This window comes from Apostichopus japonicus, chromosome 7 (assembly GCF_037975245.1).
Source record: "Apostichopus japonicus isolate 1M-3 chromosome 7, ASM3797524v1, whole genome shotgun sequence".
Lineage (NCBI taxonomy): Eukaryota > Metazoa > Echinodermata > Holothuroidea > Aspidochirotida > Stichopodidae > Apostichopus > Apostichopus japonicus.
The window spans coordinates 3,574,191-3,597,065 of NC_092567.1; the positions used below are offsets into that span (position 1 = coordinate 3,574,191).

Consider the following 22,875-nt stretch of genomic DNA (forward strand, 5'->3'; position numbering starts at 1 on the left):
CCGTATCAGGACACATCTTCACCCTCTCATTGCCGTCCGTATGCCCAAAGAGGGCCCTATTCTCTGGATAGTTGTAATATCAGTATTGTAATAAGACTGTCTAATTATAGTCAAATGGCATAATCTGAACATATCTATGCCGGACCAAACATACTGGATTCCAATAGATACGACATCTGGCTCCCTGACAGAATACACTTTGACCCCCTCATTGCCGTCCGTATCCCCATAAAAGGGCCCTATTCTCTCGATAGTCGAAATATCAGTATAGTACTAAGACTGACTAATTACAGTCAAATTGCATTAACTGAACACATTTATGCAGGACCAATCATACTAGTTTTTCATAGATATTCTCCATGGCCCCGTATCAGGAATGATTTCGACCCCCTCATTGCCGTCCGTATCTCCAAAGAGGGCCCTATTCTCTCCATAGTCGTAATATCAGTATGGTACTAAGACTGGCCGATTACAAGCAAATTGCATAACCTCAACATATTTTTGCCGGACCAAACATACTGGATTTTTATAGATTTTACCCCTGGCCCCGTATCAGCAAACATTTTGACTCCCTGATTACCGTCCGTATTCCCAAAGAGGGCCCTATTCTATCGATATTGGTAATATTTGTTTTAATCTAAGATTGTCGGCCGATTACAGCCAAATTGCATAACCTCAACATATTTATGCCGGACAAAACATACTGGATTTTTATAGATGCGAACCCTGGCCCCGTATCAGGACACATCTTTACCCCCTCATTGCCGTGCGTATTCCCAAAGAAGGCCCTTTTCTCTCGATAGTGGTAATATAAGTAAAAATCTAAGATTGGCGGCCGATTACAGCCAAATGGAATAGCCTGAACATATTTATGCCGGAGCCAATATAATGGAGTTTGATAGATATGACCCCTATAGCCCCCTATACGGAACAGCTCAACCCCCTCGTTGCCGTCTATATCCCTAAAGAAGGCTCCATTCTTTCCAAGATGGTTATAATAGTATTAATGTAACTTAAGAGCGGCTGCCGATTACATCCAAATTTTTCATAACTTACATACTAAATATGAGCCTCTAATGACCTTGTTTTATCAAGTTCAAGTGTTTACAAGGTTTTCATTGTTTGACTCTGTTGACCCCAAATGACCTTGGAACAGCACTAAGAACAATATGGGCAACATACATGCCAGGTATTGTAGATATTTGCGTTCTTTACTTATCGTGTTTACAAGCAGTGTCACAGACATACACACGCACACATACACACCATCATGACTACATAGATTCCTTTCGCCAGTTCGCCTTCGACACCGATTAAAAAAATGTGAGAAACAAATATGCAAGTAATTTATCTCTTTGTATTGTTTATTCATCCATTTATCTTATTAACTTAAGTAACTTTCGTGGAGCCCAACGGTGGGACATTGAACGGGTGCTATTTAAGGTCAGGGATATGGTAACATAAAATTCATCTCGTCGTGGTGGTGGTAGATGCTATAGGCAGATATGGTCTCATTTTAATTGCATCGCCTCACTATATTATTTGCCCTAACGTACTTTATAATGGAATTGGGTATAGCTCAATAGGTGCTAACAGTCAACATTGAACAAAATATAACTGCCTTGGTGATCATTTGGGAAACACATTGGAAATACACTATGACTTCTTTTAAAGATCTTTAGTATTATAGAAAACTAAAAATCGTGCAGTATTGCTATTCAGCATAAATTGGTTTAGAGGGTCATGTAAACGCCAAACGGGACCAATTTTTAAGAGCAAGCCAGATCTGTGCATAAAATTAATTTAAAAAAATAATGAACATTCGTTTCCTTTATTTTGACCTCTTCTTTCTGGTTATGGATCTGAAGTTCTGAGTACTTACTTACATTGTGATTGGTAATTTATGCTGATTTGTCAAAATGGCTTACCTTGATTTTCAGTAAAAACTACCATAGGTTTAATAAAGACCTCATAAGTTAAACCTTGGAGTACCAGTATATGCTCACGAAGTTTTGTTGTTTCATACTATCTGGGCCAATGGTCTATAATACATAAATAAATTGGTCCAAATACACGATACTATCGCAACATTTATAAGCTAGGCTATAATTGTCTATACTACATGATATACTTCAATATGTACACAGTTAACGACACGCATGTAGAATGTAGGATAAAAAACTACTTATATTTAATGGCCTAATTAACAACCGGGCCATAAACCAGTAACATCATATCACTATGTTTTATTGTATATGACGTAATACCCTTTAAAGTAGCGAGGTTGCTGTGAGCATCTAGTAGGGACATGCCCTTGGCCACCACTTGGTAAGCTATACCTTTGGTTGCATTATAATTTCCAGTTACATCATGCCGGACACACATTTTCCACGGGCCCATCTGGATGAGTGCTCCCAAATGTTGCCAGTAGGCCCTACCTCTTTCTAAAACAGCAGGTTCGATCCGAATTTGTCTACGAGTGACCACAACCAAGGTCAACTTGTTGCATATACGCCCAATAACCGGCCTTCAGTGACCATTTGAACTGCCGACTCCACTCTCTCCTTATGTCATTGCTTACACTACTTATACGGTACTTGAGTACTTTTCTAGCTACGCGTAGCCTTAACCTTATAAATAACGTTAAGATTTATTTTCCCGCTACAATACGTTGATATTATTTTGTCTATCATGCAATTAGGAAACTATAATTATTATATTATGTTATCATATTATTACATTATGATGTTTGTGATGTTATTAGTAGTATGCTCCCTGGACCACAGTCAGGATTTAAATGTGTTCACCTTCGACCACGGTGCTTGTTGTGTTTACTCATTCTAGTTGGTTAAAACCTACAGTTATAGGTCACGTCAATTTAACCAACTGGAATGAGAAAATAATGCGTTGGCGGATGGAACTATCCAGTATCTTGCTATGTCTTTGATATCATCTATCGCCCTGGCAAAGAGAACATTCCCCTTGATACGCTTTCACGCTCAATCTGTTCTGCAACTATGGACACTGATATTCTGTATGAATTGCATAATGCTTTAAGTCACCCAGGAGTTGTTAGGATCAGGGGCGTATTTAGGGGGGAGGCCATTGGGCCATGCCCCCCCCCCTTCACGGATGTCGGAAAGTTTTTAAGTTTCTGCCAATGCGAGGTCATTAACTGGCAACAGTCAGCTGGCCAAGGTGCAGCCCTCAGGCTAGGCACAGACCCGTGCCATAGCCCGGCCCTGGACCAGCAGATTCGATACACTCTTTCATTAGGCTACCTCACAGACGCTAATATTAGACTTCGTAGGATACATTCATATCACTAACGCTACAGTAAAGACTAGACAGGCACAGCATCGCGCGGCTGAACTGACGGTTTTGCAACGGAAGTCCCCCAGGTCTATTTATAGGCGAAAGTTGTTCACACTTTCAAGTTTCGGTGGATTTGTGATGACTCATTCATAATCATAAGTCATTGCTGCTGTGGGGTGCTAACCGTGCGTGATAATTCTGTCTATATATCCAAACGGGACACCGTGGATTACTGGAGTGAATGTGTGCTCGAGCAAACAGTCGAATCGAATATGTTCTGACAGACTATTCGAAATTGCCAGCCCTGGCCGATGTTACAATTGGCAACCCTCTTAGGTTGGAGAGTTGGCAGCCCTCGAGTTAGTGTCCTCGGGAAGGGCTTAGCTGGACTTATCCCTTTCATGGTGGGATTAGCCTTGTTGCAATTTGTAATTGTGGGTACCTGTGGAATAAATGATAAGAAATCGCCCCTGTAAACCCCCAAAACACATAATGATGATGATATTGACAGGGCTAACAAAGCCCTGGAAGTGCTATTTCCTGCCATCTGGGGACCTTGAAAACCTCAACTTTTCTTGTACGCTCCGCGACAACTGATGGTGGCGCTCCGCTTAGATAGTCCTGCATATTGCCCCCCCCCCCCATACACAAAATCCTGGCTACGCCACTGGTCAGGATGTTTCATTTTGTTAGGTCAAACCTTTCCTACTCTGTAGATGATGTCAATGTTGATGCGTTTTAACTGGAGTAGGGCCTACAATTGAAACCGTAACAACATGGGGTTTAAGGACATCCCGGCACAAGAGATAGCTCAGCCATGAAGACATCTAACCACCAAAGTCACATTGGCACCGAGGACAACTCAGCCACACACACGGATAGATTTGAAAATTGTGTGAAATTTGATAACCTTTGTATATAGTTCCATGGGGGTCATATATGATTTCTAAATCATATATCCTATATATATATATATATATATATATATATATATATATATATATATATATATATATATATATATATATATATATATATATATATAGGATATATGATTTGGAAATCATATATGACCCCCATGGAACTATATACAAAGGTTATCAAATTTCACACAATTTTCAAATCAAATTTTCAAATGTATATATATGAGCAGTCGGCACAGTTTATCTTTTAGCATGTGCATTTACTTTTTATTTTCCTGTACATACCCATTTCGTGCAAATATACCGAAAATTTGTGCGCGCTTCGCTCGCTTTGTCTTTTTTTGGTATGTATGTATGTATGAACCAATTAATGAGTACCTTTTTATATCTCTTTCGTGTATATATAATGAATATTTTAAGTGCGCTCCGCGCGTTTTCATTTGTCGTATGACGCACGTTCTGTGTAACCTTCGCCCAGGAACTCCACCAGTGGTGCTAGAACCGAATCCCGCACCCACGTTGTCGACGTCGCGCTTCGCGCTCTGTTGGCGATTCGCGCATTGTCGGATTTGTCGGCACATAACTCAAGTTCAGTCGGCAAAATTATACTCTACACCCATATATATATATATATATATATATATATATATATATATATATATATATATATATATATATATATATATATATATATATATATATATATATATATATAGAAAATGTTCTAGCGACGCACCTGCATGCAGACTTTAACAATTAGCCAATCTTTGTTGGGTGCTAATATATGCGCGGGTGTTATATACATGGGCGCAGATCCTGTTGGGGACAGCGGGACGCGTCCCCACCAACTTTTTCAGTGATGGGGACATGGTATACCGTGTTTCCACCAATTTGTCTTGACCAAACGCTGCATTTCAAAATCCCCTGTATTATACGTTGGAGCAGTTTGACGCAGCATTGTGCAAATATTTGGTCCGGCATAAATATGTTTAGGTTATGCAATTTGAACGTAATTTTCCAGTCTTAGTACTATACTGATATTTCCACTATCGAGAGAATAGGGCCCAATTTGGGGATACGGACGGCAATGAGGGGGTCAAAATGTATTCTGTTAGGGAGCCAGCGGTCGTATCTTTCAAAATCCAGTATGTTTGGTCCGGCATAAATATTTTCAGTCTATGCAATTTGACTGTAATTAGCCAGTCTTAGTACTATACTGATATTACGACTATCGAGAGAATAGGGCCCTCTTTGGGCATACGGACGGCAATGAGGGGGTCAAAATGTATTCTGTTAGGGAGCCAGGGGTCCTATCTTTCAAAATCCAGTATGTTTGGTCCGGCATAAATATTTTCAGTCTATGTAATTTGACTGTAATTAGCCAGTCTTAGTAAAATACTGATATTACGACTATCGAGAGAAAAGGGCCCTCTTTGGGCATACGGACGGCAATGAGGGGGTCAAAATCTTTCCTGATACGGGGCCGTGGAGATTATCTATGAAAATCCAGTATGTTTAGTCCGGCATAAATATGTTCAGTTAATGCAATTTGACTGTAATTAACTAGTCTTAGTACTATACTGATATTACGACTATCGAGAGAATAGGGCCCTTTTATGGGGATACGGACGGCAATGAGGGGGTCAAAGTGTATTCTGTGAGGGAGCCAGAGGTCGTATCTATGAAACTCCAGTATGTTTGGTCCGGCATAAATATGTTCAGTCTATGCAATTTGACTATAATTAGACAGTGTTATTACAATACTGATATTACGACTATCCAGAGAATAGGGCCCTCTTTGGGCATACGGACGGCAATGAGAGGGTGAAGATGTGTCCTGATACGGGGCCAGGGTTCGCATCTATCAAAATCCAGTACGTTTGGTCCGGCATAAATATGTTAAGGTTATGCAATTTGACTGTAATCGGCCAGTCTTAGTACAATACTGATATTACGACTATCGAGAGAATAGGGCCCTCTTTGGGCATACGGACGGCAATGAGGGGGTAAAAATGTATTCTGTTAGGGAGCCAGTGGTCGTATCTATCAAAATCCAGTATGTTTGGTCCGGAATAAATATTTTCAGTCTATGTAATTTGACTGTAATTAGCCAGTCTTAGTACAATACTGATATTACGACTATCGAGAGAAAAGGGCCCTCTTTGGGCATACGGACGGCAATGAGGGGGTCAAAATCTTTCCTGATACGGGGCCGTGGAGATTATCTATGAAAATCCAGTATGTTTAGTCCGGCATAAATATGTTCAGTTAATGCAATTTGACTGTAATTAACTAGTCTTAGTACTATACTGATATTACGACTATCGAGAGTATAGGGCCCTTTTATGGGGATACGGACGGCAATGAGGGGGTCAAAATGTATTCTGTTAGGGAGCCAGAGGTCGTATCTATCAAAATCCAGTATGTTTGGTCCGGCATAAATATGTTCAGATTATGCCATTTGACTATAATTAGACAGTCTTATTACAATACTGATATTACGACTATCCAGAGAATAGGGCCCTCTTTGGGCATACGGACGGCAATGAGAGGGTGAAGATGTGTCCTGATACGGGGCCAGGGGTCGCATCTATCAAAATCCAGTACGTTTGGTCCGGCATAAATATGTTTAGGTTATGCAATTTGACTGTAATCGGCCAGTCTTAGTACAATACTATTATTACGACTATCGAGAGAATAGGGCCCTCTTTGGGCATACGGACGGCAATGAGGGGGTAAAAATGTATTCTGTTAGGGAGTCAGTGGTCGTATCTATCAAAATCCAGTATGTTTGGTCCGGCATAAATATTTTCAGTCTATGTAATTTGACTGTAATTAGCCAGTCTTAGTACAATACTGATATTACGACTATCGAGAGAAAAGGGCCCTCTTTGGGCATACGGACGGCAATGAGGGGGTCAAAATCATTCCTGATACGGGGCCGTAGAGATTATCTATGAAAATCCAGTATGTTTAGTCCGGCATAAATATGTTCAGTTAATGCAATTTGACTGTAATTAACTAGTCTTAGTACTATACTGATATTACGACTATCGAGAGAATAGGGCCCTTTTATGGGGATACGGACGGCAATGAGGGGGTCAAAGTGTATTCTGTGAGGGAGCCAGAGGTCGTATCTATGAAAATCCAGTATGTTTGGTCCGGCATAAATATGTTCAGTCTATGCAATTTGACTATAATTAGACAGTGTTATTACAATACTGATATTACGACTATCCAGAGAATAGGGCCCTCTTTGGGCATAAGGACGGCAATGAGAGGGTGAAGATGTGTCCTGATACGGGGCCAGGGGTCGCATCTATCAAAATCCAGTATGTTTGATCCGGCATAAATATGTTTAGGTTATAAGCAATTTGGCTGTAATCGGCCATGTATGCATACACAAAAGTTCAATTACCTAAAAATATATTAAATACAAATTTGGCGTTTTTTTTTGGTCTCAATTTGACCGACAATGTATCCGGAAAACTGGCAACCCTGCTTCAACCAAATATCCTGCCAGCAGAATATCCTGCTAACTTCAGGTGGGTGCGGTTAGGTAGGCAATGTGTATTTTATTACGCAGTGGCCAACTGTAGGCTTGTAATAGGCTATAAGCTAAATTTAGCTAATTGCATCTGCCAAACTAAGTAAGTAGTTGAATCAGTAGGCATGAATGTTACTACGATTACAATCGAGTTAACAGAGCTGACGAGTATTCAATATCAAAAGAGCACTGACAAAATACCATGCTAAAAAAACCACAGTTTAAAAAAGAAAAATCGACACTGTGGTCGCTCCCCTGCTCCCCCTGGCTACGTCCCTGACCCATGCCCCCCCCCCAAAAAAAATCTCCCATCTCCATTTTATACGCTCATTTCAAAGAAAGTGAATGACTTGTAGATTTGAGGCCTAAGTTAGCGCTGAGTAAGCATCGTACATGGAATGTGTAACATTCGGTCATTTTGCCCTGTTCTGAGTCACTGTGTACCCAGGGACGTCGCTAGAGGGGGTGGGGGTGTCTCACCCGCCCAACCTTGGTAAAACTGACGATAGTTGGAAAATTTCAGTGCCACAGTCGGAATTTCCGACTGTGGCACTCTAATTTTTCCAACTGTTGCACTCTAATTTTCCGACTGTCGCACTCTCATTTTCACATATTCTTGTAATATGTGATTGACCTAAAATTTTCGGTCAAAATTGACCTTTGATCAGTGATATTTACCACGTTTTCCTTGTCACATTGAGAAATTGTATCTCACGATCCTTATACTCCACCATACAAAACTTCGTATGATTTTGAATACTCGACAAAAAAAAATTCTAATAGAACTAATAGAACGCCAGCTTCAATTCGGTTAATTTATGTATTAATTTTTCTATTGGTTGGGTTGACCCTGTTTGCTAGCTTCAGGTAAGTTCAGGATATACATTGTATGGTATACGATTAAAATACTCAATGTTAATCTACGGAAGCTTAAAAGTGCCATCAATAAGAAAAACTTTGCCCCATAAGTTGACATTTTTCAGTAAATTGTTTAGATAACAAGATAAAATCTTATCAGAAAAATGTTGGATTGCTCAGTTGCTTCAACTGAGCAATTAAAAAAAATTCTGAAAATGTTTAATTGAAAATTACTTATCATAGCCTATCTCGTCAATTGGACATTTTTCTGCAAAATGTTTCATTGACAACTTATCATATCTCGTCAACTCAACATTTTTCTGCAAAATGTTTAATTGTTCACTTCATTCTTAATGCTCAGTTGGAATGAAGTGCAAAATTGAAAGTTTTTCATGTGAGTGATAAATAGCCCCCCCCCCTCCCCAAGAAAACAATATTAAGCGTGCTAGTAAAAAGCACTGTGTTTTTGGGTAATTCACTATGTCGTCGAATATAATTTGTTGGAAAAAAAATCCCCTTTGTTACATAAACATAGCTTTTGTAGTTAGTCTATGCAGCCTAGAAGCAGATAACTTTACTCAGTTGCTAACTTGCTTAGCCAGAGTGATTAATAAGTTTGTGAAGTGAGGGCCTGTGTACAAACGTATCGAATTTTTTCTTTCGCGCTACGCGCGCGTTTCGGGGTAGGAGCGGGGGGGGGGGGGTTGTACAAGGCAGCAGTCGGAATTTTCTTGCTCCAAAACCCATCCAGTTGGAATTTCAGACACTACACCCACCCCCCCCCCCCAATAATCAGGCCTTAGCTACGTCCCTGTGTGTACCTGCAGTGGTAAAGTACACTTACTGTAAGTCAATGCAAACAGATATGCAATCGTCCTGTAATGTGTACTTGTAACTGGGATAAAAATCAGAATATATTTCACACTACTCATATTATTTATTTAACCTTCCGTCTCTCGATATTTACATAACAAACAGTTTACTATATCACTGATATAGTTATCTGTTGATACTTTGATCCTGTATGCATATACGTATGCAAACACGAAAATTCTATGTAATAACGAGGGGCTCCCTAATTATAACATGGTGCTCTCTCGAAGACGGATGTCTAATTACAGTACAGAGCTCTGTATGTACCAGTATAGCAGGGAAATATCTCAGTGACAGCTCCCTAATTAAAGCTGGGAGCTCCCTCAAAGTAAGTTCTCTAATTATACCAGGGAGCTCTTCTCAGTGACAACTCCCTAATTATAGCAGGGAGTTCTATATGTAACAGCTACCTACTTATACCAGGGAGCTCTCTCAAAGTAAGCTCCCTAATTATAGCAGGGAGCTATTCTCAGTGACAGCTCCCTAATTATAGCAGGGAGCTCTATATGTAACAGCTCCCTAATTAAGATTAATTAATTGAAATTATTACATACACTCATAATATATTATGACAGATCAAGTTATACCGAAGAACTAAGTGACAGCTCCCTTTCTCTTCATTCCGTGACTGCAGTTCCTTGCAAGGTATGGAGCAACACAGACACTACATTGTATGTCCCGATAGTCATGTACTACAGCTCTCTGCAGGGGTCATAGACAGGTGCGTGCGCAGGATTTCAAAAGTGGAGGACACATTCAAACTTGCCCATTGATGGATTAAGTTAGGAACCTGAACCATTCCAAAAAGGACTAGATGCGAACCGAAGATTTCATAAATGAGAGGATGATGCCCCGTGGTCATTCAAGCCAACTATCACGTAGCGGGTCTAGGGTCCAACCACCCTCCCCACCCCCAATAAAAGTTTAGACGTCAATTGGTGCATTTTGAGGCGTATTTAGAATATAAATGTCATCCATATAAGTAGTTCTAAGCGCAAGGCTTTGCTAATAAATATTTCTTAAGGTTGAAAAAGAGAGAGGGATTACCCCGTAGTAGTGGTCTAATTATTCACCGGCTGAACGCCATAACAATTCCGTGAATGGCGATGGGCGGTCGTCCACCCTCCCCCCCCCCCCTTTGGCTTGCCATATTGTTTGTAGAGTATATATCATACACAAGGGTTATCGTTAACTGTCGTTATTTAATATATTATAATAATAATAATAATGAACCGTACTTATATTGTTGACAATTGTTTACGACAGGTTTTCTTAGTTAGTATATTGCTTGCCTATACAAGCTATATCATGTGGTCTGACCGAATGACGTCATATTTGCCTACTGTGTATGTAATGGGTCAAAATGCTGACTGGAAATTGAAGAAAACAATCGTCCCAACCTTAAACTTAAATGACTTCTCACATCACTTTACAATAGCAAGCTTAAAAAACAGTCTATAGGTAGGGGGATTGCTAGGGTGTAATGGACCTTCCTTCAGAAGCAATCACTCGATTTATAAAGGGATTTAATTGGTTTTCTTGGTGGTGTTCGACATAAATGGTACTGCTATGGTTGAATCTTTTTTCCTGATTAATAACAAATTTTACTCTGCAGATCAAGGTATTTACGTTTTCTTTTTTTTAAAGAATTCCTCAAGCGGCTGAGTGACCAATATATTAGTGAACTTTGTATGATGTATAGGGCCAGAGACTGTATGATTCGTTTCTGTCCATGACGTATACCCAACCATTCATAATTCATGTTCGCCTTTACATACAGAACATTTACGCACAAGGTAATTTAAACCATAATTCACTGAAAATGTATTTATACCCTCTCATGTGTATGTATCTGGTTGATGATTATTCATGAGTTGCTGATTATATTGTTTACTATTTAATACTTAAAATCCTCTTTTTATTTGTTTTTCTTTGTTTTTCATTCCCATCCATTTTTCCGTTGTTCATATAATATACTTGTATAATAATGCTTTATATATAAAATTATACATTGTTTGACTCCAGCTGAACTTAAACGAGTAAGTTATTGTTGTTTTGTTGTTTTGTTTGTACATTGCATTTATACTTACACTATTACAGTAAGGATGTTGTAGTACTACTCCGTATGTAAAGTACCTGTTAGAATTGTAATCTAAACCACGCTACCTATTAGTTTGGTATCTCGGTACATGTTATCACGAAGCAGTGTTTTGCTCCCAAATGTCTCAGAAAACAGTGTGTTAACTAACCCTCCTCTTCCCGGGGGGTCTGGAACGACTTGTCTGTTTGTTTGATGTTGTTAGTATTTACATACAATGCGCTAGTTGTACACAGTTTCCATATAGTAAAAAGTAAGCCTATATTTCACTCGATATACGATGAAAAACGTGACCCACTACATGGAGCCACACATGGAGTCACATATGTAGTGGAATTACTATAGGGATGGGATGGTGATGGGGGCGTGATGGTTAAAGACGGTGCTTGTTCTATCTTTCCTCACATTCAGTGCATAGCCATGCACACGCAGTAGTTTAATATCATGGAATTGGATTGCGTTGAAGACAGAGTGTTCTTGTGACGTGAATTAGTATAATAACACAATTAAAGGTGATATTCGTTGTACCGACAGACCGAATACCTGCAGTGTCAAAGGGAGGTGTGTGAGTCGGAAGGGGCGACTGGAGGGAAGAAGAGGGAGGGGGTGCATTATCACACCTTCCTTTAGTTCACTTGTTAGATCAAGACATTCCTCAGTGTCGAGGACACCAGGTCCACTCATCTACGGTTGTAGGCTACTTTAAGGCATCACTGAGTCATTCGGCTGGATCCTTTGTCAGCCAAACAATGCGAGGTAATCAAATGTTCCATTTTTAATGAAATTCATATTTTCAGCAAACGTTTGGTGACGACATTTCGAGATAATCGTGAAAACTTCATGACAAACGTTACGATTTCTATAAAGCGTGGAAGGTTGCGATATCAGTCTAAATTGTTCTATAAGAAAAATCAAATATCAGAAATAAAACCACAAAATGTCAACATGTAAAGTCGTTTTTGTTTTCGAAAATAATAGTCAAAAGTCGAGGTATAAGCAGGGTTAATTCGACCAAGAATGTTTAAAAAAAAATTCTGGGATCAATGTTCCTTCTGAGCAACCCTCAGATATTATATTGCGTACTTGGTAATAACAGTCGGAGCGGATGTTGACACCTGGTACAGATAAAACCAACATTAAAAAAGGAAACCTAGGCAATAATGTTTCATACTATAATGTTTATCTCTATTCCAGCTTCGATAATTTCAATTTTCAAGGGGTGGCAGACAAATATTTGAGGGCCTATTGCCCTCTCCTATAGACCCTTCTGCCCTCCATTATGATACAAGATTAGTCTCTGTACAGAGTAAGTAAATCTTTGATTTTGTATTAACGTCATATTTGCGTATTGAGAGAGTAAAAGTACACCCGGTCCGGTTTTACACTGAAGTTCAGTTACTGCCCAGTGTATATGACTGGGGGTGGCAGACAAATACTTGAGGGCCTATCCCCTCCCCTAGCTACCCCTCTGCTCCTGCCCTTCATTATGGTACAATATTACTTCAGTTGCTGTCCAGTGTATATGACTACTCTTGTAGAAAAGAGTTGCCTCCATAGCATTGTAACAAGAGCTCACTGAAACACGTCATTCACAGGACCTGAGACACTTGATAAAGATGCCTCGTTAAGCATCGGTCGTTGATTATCATTAGGCTTACGTCTAGAATGACTATATAAGCTGCTGTTATACGCTTGACATGAGCGAAAGACTTGTGACTTGACTTGACAAACATTTGCTTGGTGAAGACACTGATAAACTCGGCTCCAAGAGTTCAGCTAACAGTAACATTTAGATCAATAACGTGTCATCTATTGTAATTTGATGATACACTATTAAAGCAATATATGTTTTCAGTCGTATAAACAAGTGATTTCCGTAAAAAAAAAAAAAAAAAAAACGAAACGTGTTTCATTAGTGACATATCAGAACATGAGAAAATGGGACTTTTCAAATAACAGGGCTTCCCGTTCTTTAAATGTTGTTCGGTTTTGCTTCTTAATATGAATATACTTATTCTCGTACCTATCTTTCGTCAACATAAACTTACTTAACAAAGAAATGTTATTAATATTAACATATATTTTCCCATATACTGTAACCTACCTTTCCTATTTAGGAACTTGCTCGCCTACCGTTATCGCTATTTACTTGGTCTGTACCACAAACTAAAATTATAACGTACTTTGCTACCGTTGTATGACAGTCACTGTTTACACAACAAACAAACAAATATTACGATCTTAAGAAATTTTGCCCATGGCATCGTATAATTGTTTCATAGTTAGTTGATATTATCATTATTACGATATATGACTATACTGTATATCTTTATAGATTGAAGATAAGATGATTCAGTTCCATTGCGTATTAAATCAGTGTTTCCCTAACTTTATCCCCCCACAAACCTCCTGTGGATTTCAGAGTTGTCCACGAATCCCCAACTTTTTGAGACACGATCTGATTCATTATTATACTATGATACGCATCATAGTGCTTCGTAAAAGATCAAGTTAAAGTTCAGCTCTCTATCTTCAAGACGTACTGTCATGCGTACACCAACTTCACCAAAGTCATGCGGCCTGTTTCTGTTTCATAATTCAGTTATTTATCACACTACTATTGCAATATATGCGTTTAGTATGAGAAAAGAGTTTGTCGATAGGTACGATTTTTGTACATTTACTAAATTATATGATATATCAGAATTTAGTTCAACAAAAAGTAATCTAGTTTTGACTTTCAGAGATATCTCACGAACCCCCTGGGATGGACTCAAGCACCCCAGTTAGGGAACCCCTGTATTAAATCATCTGGTTTAAAAAAGATGGATAACGAAGCTGCTTTTTTTCCCACTGTGAAAGGAGGAACATATTCTAGATGCGTCCCGATGATTTTTTAGGGCAGCTTTAAATGGCCATCAAGATAAACAAAAATTCCCTAATAAATTTGGCCTTTTCTAAAACAGATAGGCTAACAAAATATAATTCCGGAGCTAACAGCACCGATTAGTTTCATTCTGGTCATCTAAACGGCATATGTTACAGACTTGATACACCCAAGCAGCAAAAGCCACACACAAAGATGTCGTGTAAGGAAGGTAAATGTTACAGCCAGTCTGCATATGTGATAAAATCTACAAATAACTAGAAAAACTGTTTACAAATACGTTTCATTGTAGTGCGCGGTGAAGGTGAAATTTAGTTAGTTGTAATTGATATTCAAAGGAGGGGTCTTTGTTACAGCAACCCTTTTGAAGTTATTTCGGTCACGGATAAGCCAGTTCGGCGCTTGGTCCTTTAACGTACAGTAGACCAATGATAGGCTATATTTATGAACAGAATTCTAGCTAGTATGCGCCTGCAATAAAAGCGAAGAAGTTATGACTAAAACCATCACAGATTAATCGGACAACCACGCTCATTAACGGTTGTCATTAACAACATATATGCATGTTCCGGACGTCACAAAGAATACCCAGTCCTGGACACTGATTGGTCAACTTGAACACCATGTTAACGTTACTGTATCCTCGTCATAGAAATTGAACTGAGGAAGAATGCTGACACAGTTTATCGCCGTTTGTTTAAGCAGTGAAGCCTTGAAAAAAGTGAGGGCGCTTTGAAGTGTTCGGAAAGAAGCCAGATAATTTGTAAGTCTTTCACATATGCATTGTGCATTCGACTTTGTAACTGAATTTTATTTTACCCATTTTTTGAAAGAGTAGGTGTATTTTGAACAACAGAGACATGTTATGGCGACCAGAATAGAATGTATTATACTCCTGATTTAAGAACCAACTTTGACACCTTTTTTTGATCTCCTCTAATGACTCGAGTAAGTAGAGTGTCTGTGCAACTTTTAATGTCTGAAAAGTGTTAATTTCGGTATCTGAGAGACATATGGCAAAAATTGTTCTTGCTTGTATTATTTTAGTGATCCACTCAAATAGTGTCATAGTTGTCCTGAAAAATGCCGTGAAAAAGCATTTCTCCGTCCTCCCCACTCCCTTTCCACACACAGTATACGCTATTCTGGCATGTGGATATACCGTTAGAGATCCAGTCTTAATGTTAATGAGGTGTAAACAATTTTTGTCATTAGGCTCTAGTCATATCGCATCCGAAAGGACAGCCGTGGCCGGTCTAGGGCCTAGGCTAACTATATCCAGGGTCCAGTGAATAACAATACAGCAACTGAGCAGACGACACAAGTAAAGTAATTATATTCCTATGTTATTGCTTCTACTATCGCTTCCTAAGAATAACCTATGAAACTATGAAATACCACATATTTGTCACCCAAATGCGGCACAACGATATCACCATTTTGAATGAATTATGTCAACTTTATCACTTTAGTTATGTCAACGACGTAGTTTTGGTATTACGCGCCGGTACTGTCTTCCCGTACAAGCAAAGCGCCACCAGTTGGGTGGGTGGCTTCAGTATATGTCGCATGACGTCATTCTCCCTACTTCAATTTCTATATGATCCTTGCCTAGTTAGCGAAATTGTACGAAATATACGGTGATTTACACCGAAGGCCTAATGTCAGATTAATCTAACAAATACAATGTAGAATTAGTCTATCATTGAACAAATGAAACACCTTCCAGTGTATTAAAATATCCTTAGTCGATTTCCTGACCCTGGTTCATCATCATCCAAAACAAGTAATATACGCCATATAGGCCTACTTACAGAGCAGCTAGCTGTGGAAACTAACTATGACTGTGTAATATATACTACCAAGCCACTACGGGCTACCACTCTGCCTATAGATAATCACTCTGTAGTGATTACAATGGTATAATGGACCTTCTGTCAGCTACAGTATTTCTAACAATCCAGTGTTACCATCCTCCACTTTATAGGAAAACACAAATTTAACCTAATATGTCACAATTGTCAACAACAATGACACCAATAATGTTGAAACCAGACAAGCACTTTGAGGATCAGCAATTAGTAGAATAAAACATTACATAATTATAATTAAGAGCGGAGCAACGATTGAGGAGTACGCAAAAATGAGTGATATCCCTAGATTTGGTCTCTGCAAATGCAACCTGTATACGAAATATAAGCATTTCTTTTGTACCTGCAGAGGTACACCTCAGTACACCTGAGCCAATACAGCATGACAAGTTGTCTACGTGGGGGGGGGGGGGGAGCAAGGAAGGGACTGATTGAAATTATTAACATATTTCACTTGTAACGGCGATACACATCTGAATATTGATGTTAAACTCAAACGTTTTTCACATTTTGTTTAATCGTGAAATTAAACTCACTTATATCACACAATTCACGGTATTTATTTAGCCTTCAAGAACCATATCAATCGATATTTACATAACAAACAAACACTTTACAATATCACTGATCAGCTGATATTGTTATCTGTTAATACTTTGATCCTGTACAATGCTATATTCGCGTCTTCTATACTTCTACGCAGCAAAAACGAAACATTGATAATGACGGGGGCTTTGTGTAACACCAATTACCTCTCTCCGTGACAGCTGCCTAATTATACCAGCGTGCACCCTTTGTGACGTCTGCCCAATTAATACAAGGGAACCCTTTTTGTGACATCTACTATTAATACCAGCTTCAGGGGTATACCAGGGAGCTCTATTTGTGACAGCTCATATTAATACTAAGGGGCTCTGTTTGTGACAGCTCCATAAGGGACTTCTCTCTGTGACAGCTGGCTACTAATACCATGTAGCCCTCTCTGTGACCGCTCCCTAATAATACAAAGGAGCACTCTCTCTCCTTCTGTGACAGCTGTATATAATATACGCATGATGTAATGTTCCACATGTACCTAAGTATTTGCTCAAATATCAACCATACTAAATACTGCTAGTAATACTGTTGAGAAGATAACAGGCTACATATTTCATTACAAAGAATACACTTCGATCATTCACCTCGCTACCATACCATGTATTAACATACGATTCTTTTTCAATTTGAATTAGTAATGTCAGATGACCAGGAATGATGATGATGTATTACTATATCGGTGACATCACTAATACGTCATCAACAACATATTTTAATGAATGCGTTACCATGCAATGTGTGAAATTATACTTTCTTAATTGGTGTACTTTTTTGGCCCTTTTAGTTCAATTATACAGTTTTATTTTGATAGAAGAACTGCCAAATGACTGTTTCGATCACCCCATTGTAAATTATCGGTTACCGACCATGTATTGGTATTAATGATAACTGATGTTACATTTTAATTTGTTAATGGGGTAACCTAAATGATTAGACAATTTCCTCCAACATATATGGCTTGTTGTTCCAGGTTCAATTCAATCATTCGAAGCATTTAACATTTATTTAAAGTCTTGGAAGACTAGCTAATTATTCTTAACGGAAGCATCTGAAATTCCAAACATTAACACTACATGTGTTTATGTTGAAGTACATATGTTTAATATTCTCAAAACATCATCAGTTTGATTAGAGTTTTAGCGCAATTTGGCACATGCAGAGATTATTCTGATCGGTTTAAATATATGACATCCTTTGCAATTATCCTCAATACACCACTGTATATTCTAGTGTTTACACGGGTCCAAAAATCGGGAACCGGGTACCCGAGGGCCGTTACCCGTCGGGTATCCGGGTACCCGGACAAAATTTGTTTTCCCTCGTGTATCACGATTTTCAAGAAATTACATATTGGATGCTGTAATAAATGCATTATATTCTCTACTGACAATGTTTTCATGTTCAAATACGTAGGTGTACGATAAGGTATAAAACCTCCCTCAATAGTTTTTTATTTGTTTCTGTTTCTTTCATTAACTTGTTAATAAATTAATTATTTAATTATAATTAGCATTACTACTAACATCGCACTGCCGCCGCTGCTTATGCTAGCTCGTGCACGTCTTTTGGATCAAACCATATAAACATCCAATTGTTTAGCTCTTAAACAGTTTTTAATACTACTAGTATCTATTATGCACTGCACTGCACATCGCACTGCCGCCGCTGCTTATGCTAGCTCGTGCACGTCTTTTGGATCAAACCATATAAACATCCAATTGTTTAGCGCTTAAACAGTTTTTAATACTACTAGTATCTATTATGCAGGCCCAGGGTTCGCATTAGCCGCGAGATTGCGCGATTCGCGCAATTTGATCGCATTTGGAATAAACGATTAGTAAAAAGCCACTTGCGATTACTATTTTTTAGTTATCCCGTCTATAATTCATAAACATCGCGTAAAATTCCATGTCAGCCTTTCCTTCTTTGAAATAAACGAATGAATAAATAATAATTTCTTCCACATGGTAGCCTAACACCACACTAAGTCAATGAGAAATCTAGCTAAGCCTAACCATCTGTTTATTTGCTGGAGTTGTGACGCAGTTATAAGACGTCCATGGAATACTTTCGTTATTGCTGTTACGTTCGACCACATGGTTGCCTAATACCACATTAAGTCAATGGGGGTAGTCTAGCCTAGCCATCTGTTTATTAGCTGAAATTGTGACGCAGTTATAAGATATCTATGGAAAGCTTTCGTTATTGCTGTTATCTTCGAACACATGGTAGCCTAACAACACACTAAGTCAATGGGAAATCAGCCTAACCATCGGTTTGCAATTTTTTTTTAAACAATCACACTTTGCGTATGATTCGGGTAATAAATTAGGAACCGGGTAGTATTGCGTCGAGCGGGCCCCTTCGTTATTGCTGTTATCTTCGACCACATTGTAGCCTAACACCACACTAAGTCAATGGGAAATCTGCCTAACCGTCCGTTTGACAATTTTTTTTTTTTAAATCACACTTTGCTTGGGATTCGGGTAATAAATTAGGAACCGGGTAGTATCGCGTCGGGCGGGTACCCGGATAACCCGTGCAAACACTAGTATATTCATTAGCTAGGAAAAGCATCCTTCTTCTTTAAACCTAAATGTTTATGATTTAAAGTGGCTGAAATAATAAGTTTTCAATGACAGTCAATGGAAAACAAAACTATTATGAAAAAGTAAACGGTTCCTACTTTAGGTGTAGGTAAAAAAATGTAAAAGGCTGTTTATTTATTAGCTAACTTACATTATTTTTTGATGCAATCTCCAGCAATTGTGTCGTCGATCTTTGAAGCAGAGCGCTGTCGCCTCTCTGTATCTCAACGGTACTCGAGCAGAGCTCTTTCACCGAATCCATGATGTCATTGACGTCACCAGTTTGTTCCAGGATACAGAGGATGGCAAACTTATCCCCGTCTGGTAAGCTCTTCAAATGGTTGATGAGTTTCTTTCCAGCATTGGGATTCAGACCACAGGCAAATCGAAACAGGTATTGAAGATCAAATGGATCTAAGAACCTGAACATATCAGAGAGATCGTGTGCGTTCTTTACAAGAGTGGCAAGGTGGTGGGCTGCATACCATTCACAGAATAGTTTATGATAAAAACGGACCATCGTTGTAAACAACACATTGTCTCCAGTAGAATCATCGTTCACTTCATCTTCTTCAACCAAAATGCCAATTGAAATATACTGGTCATATAATTCTTGCCCGACTCTTTGACGAAATCTAGTCTTAATCCATGACAACTGTTGGATTTCCTTGTTTAATCCTTCGAAAGCTATTTTGTCTAGCTCATGATGTTCCATTTCATGAAGATATAACTTGTTGCTTCTATTGTCGCCATATTTCTGTTTCAGATGGTCGTAAAAACATCTAATCATTTGTTTGAAGAACTGTGTGACAGACTTGAACTTCATGAGGTCTCTCTGATCATGAGCCATGTGGGCAAACATCACGAATATGAGAGGCACCTGGCAAAGATCAGCAAGGATGGAGTTTTCATTGAGCCGTTGTTTTATTTCTTCCACTGCCTCATCGTTGTTACTAACTACAGCCTTACGAATATACTCATTCCTAGCTTTGTCATCGAACCCTGTTAGTTTGGCCCCCTTAGTTTCTTTTCTAAGACATTCTGGAAGATATCTTGTCGTTAAACTGACATCAAAGTCTGCAAACAGTTCCATCTTGATAATCCTGTGTACATCGTCATTATCATTGCTGTCCCTGCCAGGATACTCGTCATATCCATCCAAAATAATGTGGACGAACGAGCAACTGTGAATGATCTTTTCAATATCATGTTTGCTAAGACGGGGTTCATGGAAGAGAAGAAATGACTTAATCGCTCTATAGAGAGACTTTACACTTCCAAGTTGTCTTAACCGAAGAAGAATTAGTATTTCTACATTGTTCATCGGGGAATCCGATACGCCATTGCACCAATCGTAGGCCAGCTGAAGGGTTAACGTTGACTTACCATACCCGGGCTCTCCTTGTATAATGCGTCTCTTGGAATTAAACCGAAAGTCAGTATAAATACTTTTGTAAGATTCCAAACGCTCCCATGATCCTCTGGTGCCTGGCGTTAGCTCTGGTGCCAGACAAACTTCAACGCCCCCTTCTACAAAGACCTTGTCCACACAAAAAAGTCTATCTTTTATATATGGTAGGGGTTGAATCGCATCATATTGGCCTTTATATGTCCTTTTGAGACCTTCTATCAGAAATTGTTTCTTCTCTAAACAAAAAACAGAAACAATATGTGTAAATGTTCCATGTAAGAGTAAATTTGACGAACAATAAATTGGTGACACACATGAGAACACGTAAATCTTAATTGTTTATTCGTTACTGATAATACAGTTTTGTTACTGTTCTATTTGTTATTAAGACGACAGAGCGGGGGGGGGGGGCTACATGTTTTACCAAAAGGAAGTAAAGATGCACAAATGACAAAGTCAAAGATTAAGGCATCTACCTTGAAGATCAGGAGTCAGCTCCATTGTCACGTGATTTACTTCAGACAGTCTACGAAGCGTGAAGGGGTCATGTCAGAACAGCTCCTGCCCATCGTTTCCGTGAATCAGTTTTTCTTTCTTAAAAATATGAGAAAAATAGGTAATCTAAATAATTACATTATTCTGTTAACTTTCAAAATGTATACTACATTGTGTTGTTGTTGCACATGGATGGTTCAATGTTTTATTAATAACCAGACAGCAAACCTGCAGTGTGGTTTCAATGATGCTACAGTACATCAATAATCTTACATGAATGTGACACACTAGGCTGTAGGGTATAACCATGATGAACAGCATACCTCAATATAAGCAAAAAGCATTGAGATCATCTAACAACACAATATTCACATTGGCACCTAAAGACCGAGATGAAAACTTTTCTTGTATTCAACATAGAGATTGATCGCTACCAAAGACAACTGGCTTCTTCCACTCTATGTGGTACACCTACTGTACAAGCCGTACATTAAACATGCGTCAGTCAAATGTTAAGCCCCCTCCCAGGTCCCCAAGATTTTGCGTCTGATTTGCCTTTGAAACATCAAACCAGGCAATAGTTAATTTTCGTAAACAGCGCCTGGTCATTTCCCCAACGTTACTACATCCAAACCTAAAGTTTTTATTTGGCACTGAATCTTGACAATTGCAAAAATACGCCGGAAAAGTTAACAATGGTACAGTAGCAAAGGTACAGTAACATATAGATTATTCAAATTGATATCATTCCAACACATTAAGCACATGTACAAACAGTACAACGTTTCATTACACACCTTTGTGCACAGGCATGTATGCAGCTACGTACAGTAATTTACCGACACACTTAAGTCAATGGAGATTTGGTCGAAACTTCTTGATTCATCTACGGATGCCCTTTAGCTAATTTCCAATTGCCAACAGCCTCTCCTATTAATGAGGCGTAACACACATGTACAGTAATATCATAGGCTGCACTGTGGGAGATACTGTACAATAGATTATAAAACAAGGTTTCCACAAGTTGACCACTGGTGACATTTGAACTCCGCAAAAAACAAAAGGATTGTTGAACTAACTACATACTTTATAAGAGGTTGGTCCAAGCTTCCCTTCTTGAAATATCATGTTTACGATGTTCACAGTTTGACCCATGGTGACCCCAACCTTTGACCTCCACAAAAATCCATAGATATCTTGGGCTCAATGTGACACAACTACATACTAAATATGAGATTGGTCCAAGCTTCCCTTCTGGAGATATCGTCATTACAAGGTTTCACAGCTTGACCCCTAATGACATTTTGCCTCTAAAGGCAGTAGGCTTTTTCTACTCAAGTTGGTACGTTTACACACCAAATATGATATTGGTCCAAACTTATATTCTAGACATATCCTGTTTCCAAGTAAGG

General features: G+C 38.8%; 2 protein-coding genes across 2 annotated transcripts in view; one reads left to right on the top strand and one right to left on the bottom strand.

Annotated features, from left to right (window-relative positions):
* The window catches only part of LOC139969997 (uncharacterized), a 310,518-nt gene that overhangs the window by 173,889 nt on the left and 113,754 nt on the right, over nt 1-22,875 (top strand). The gene's annotated exons all lie outside the window — the stretch shown is intronic.
* LOC139969971 (uncharacterized) overlaps nt 1-22,875 on the bottom strand; it is a 480,181-nt gene that overhangs the window by 81,132 nt on the left and 376,174 nt on the right. Inside the window, exons 5-6 of the mRNA XM_071975453.1 lie at nt 21,445-21,562; nt 19,709-21,204 (exon numbers count right to left, since the gene is read on the bottom strand). Of these exons, the coding sequence (XP_071831554.1) occupies nt 19,709-21,204; nt 21,445-21,469 (1,521 nt within the window). The 5' untranslated portion in view covers nt 21,470-21,562. The remainder of the gene's footprint in view (nt 1-19,708; nt 21,205-21,444; nt 21,563-22,875) is intronic.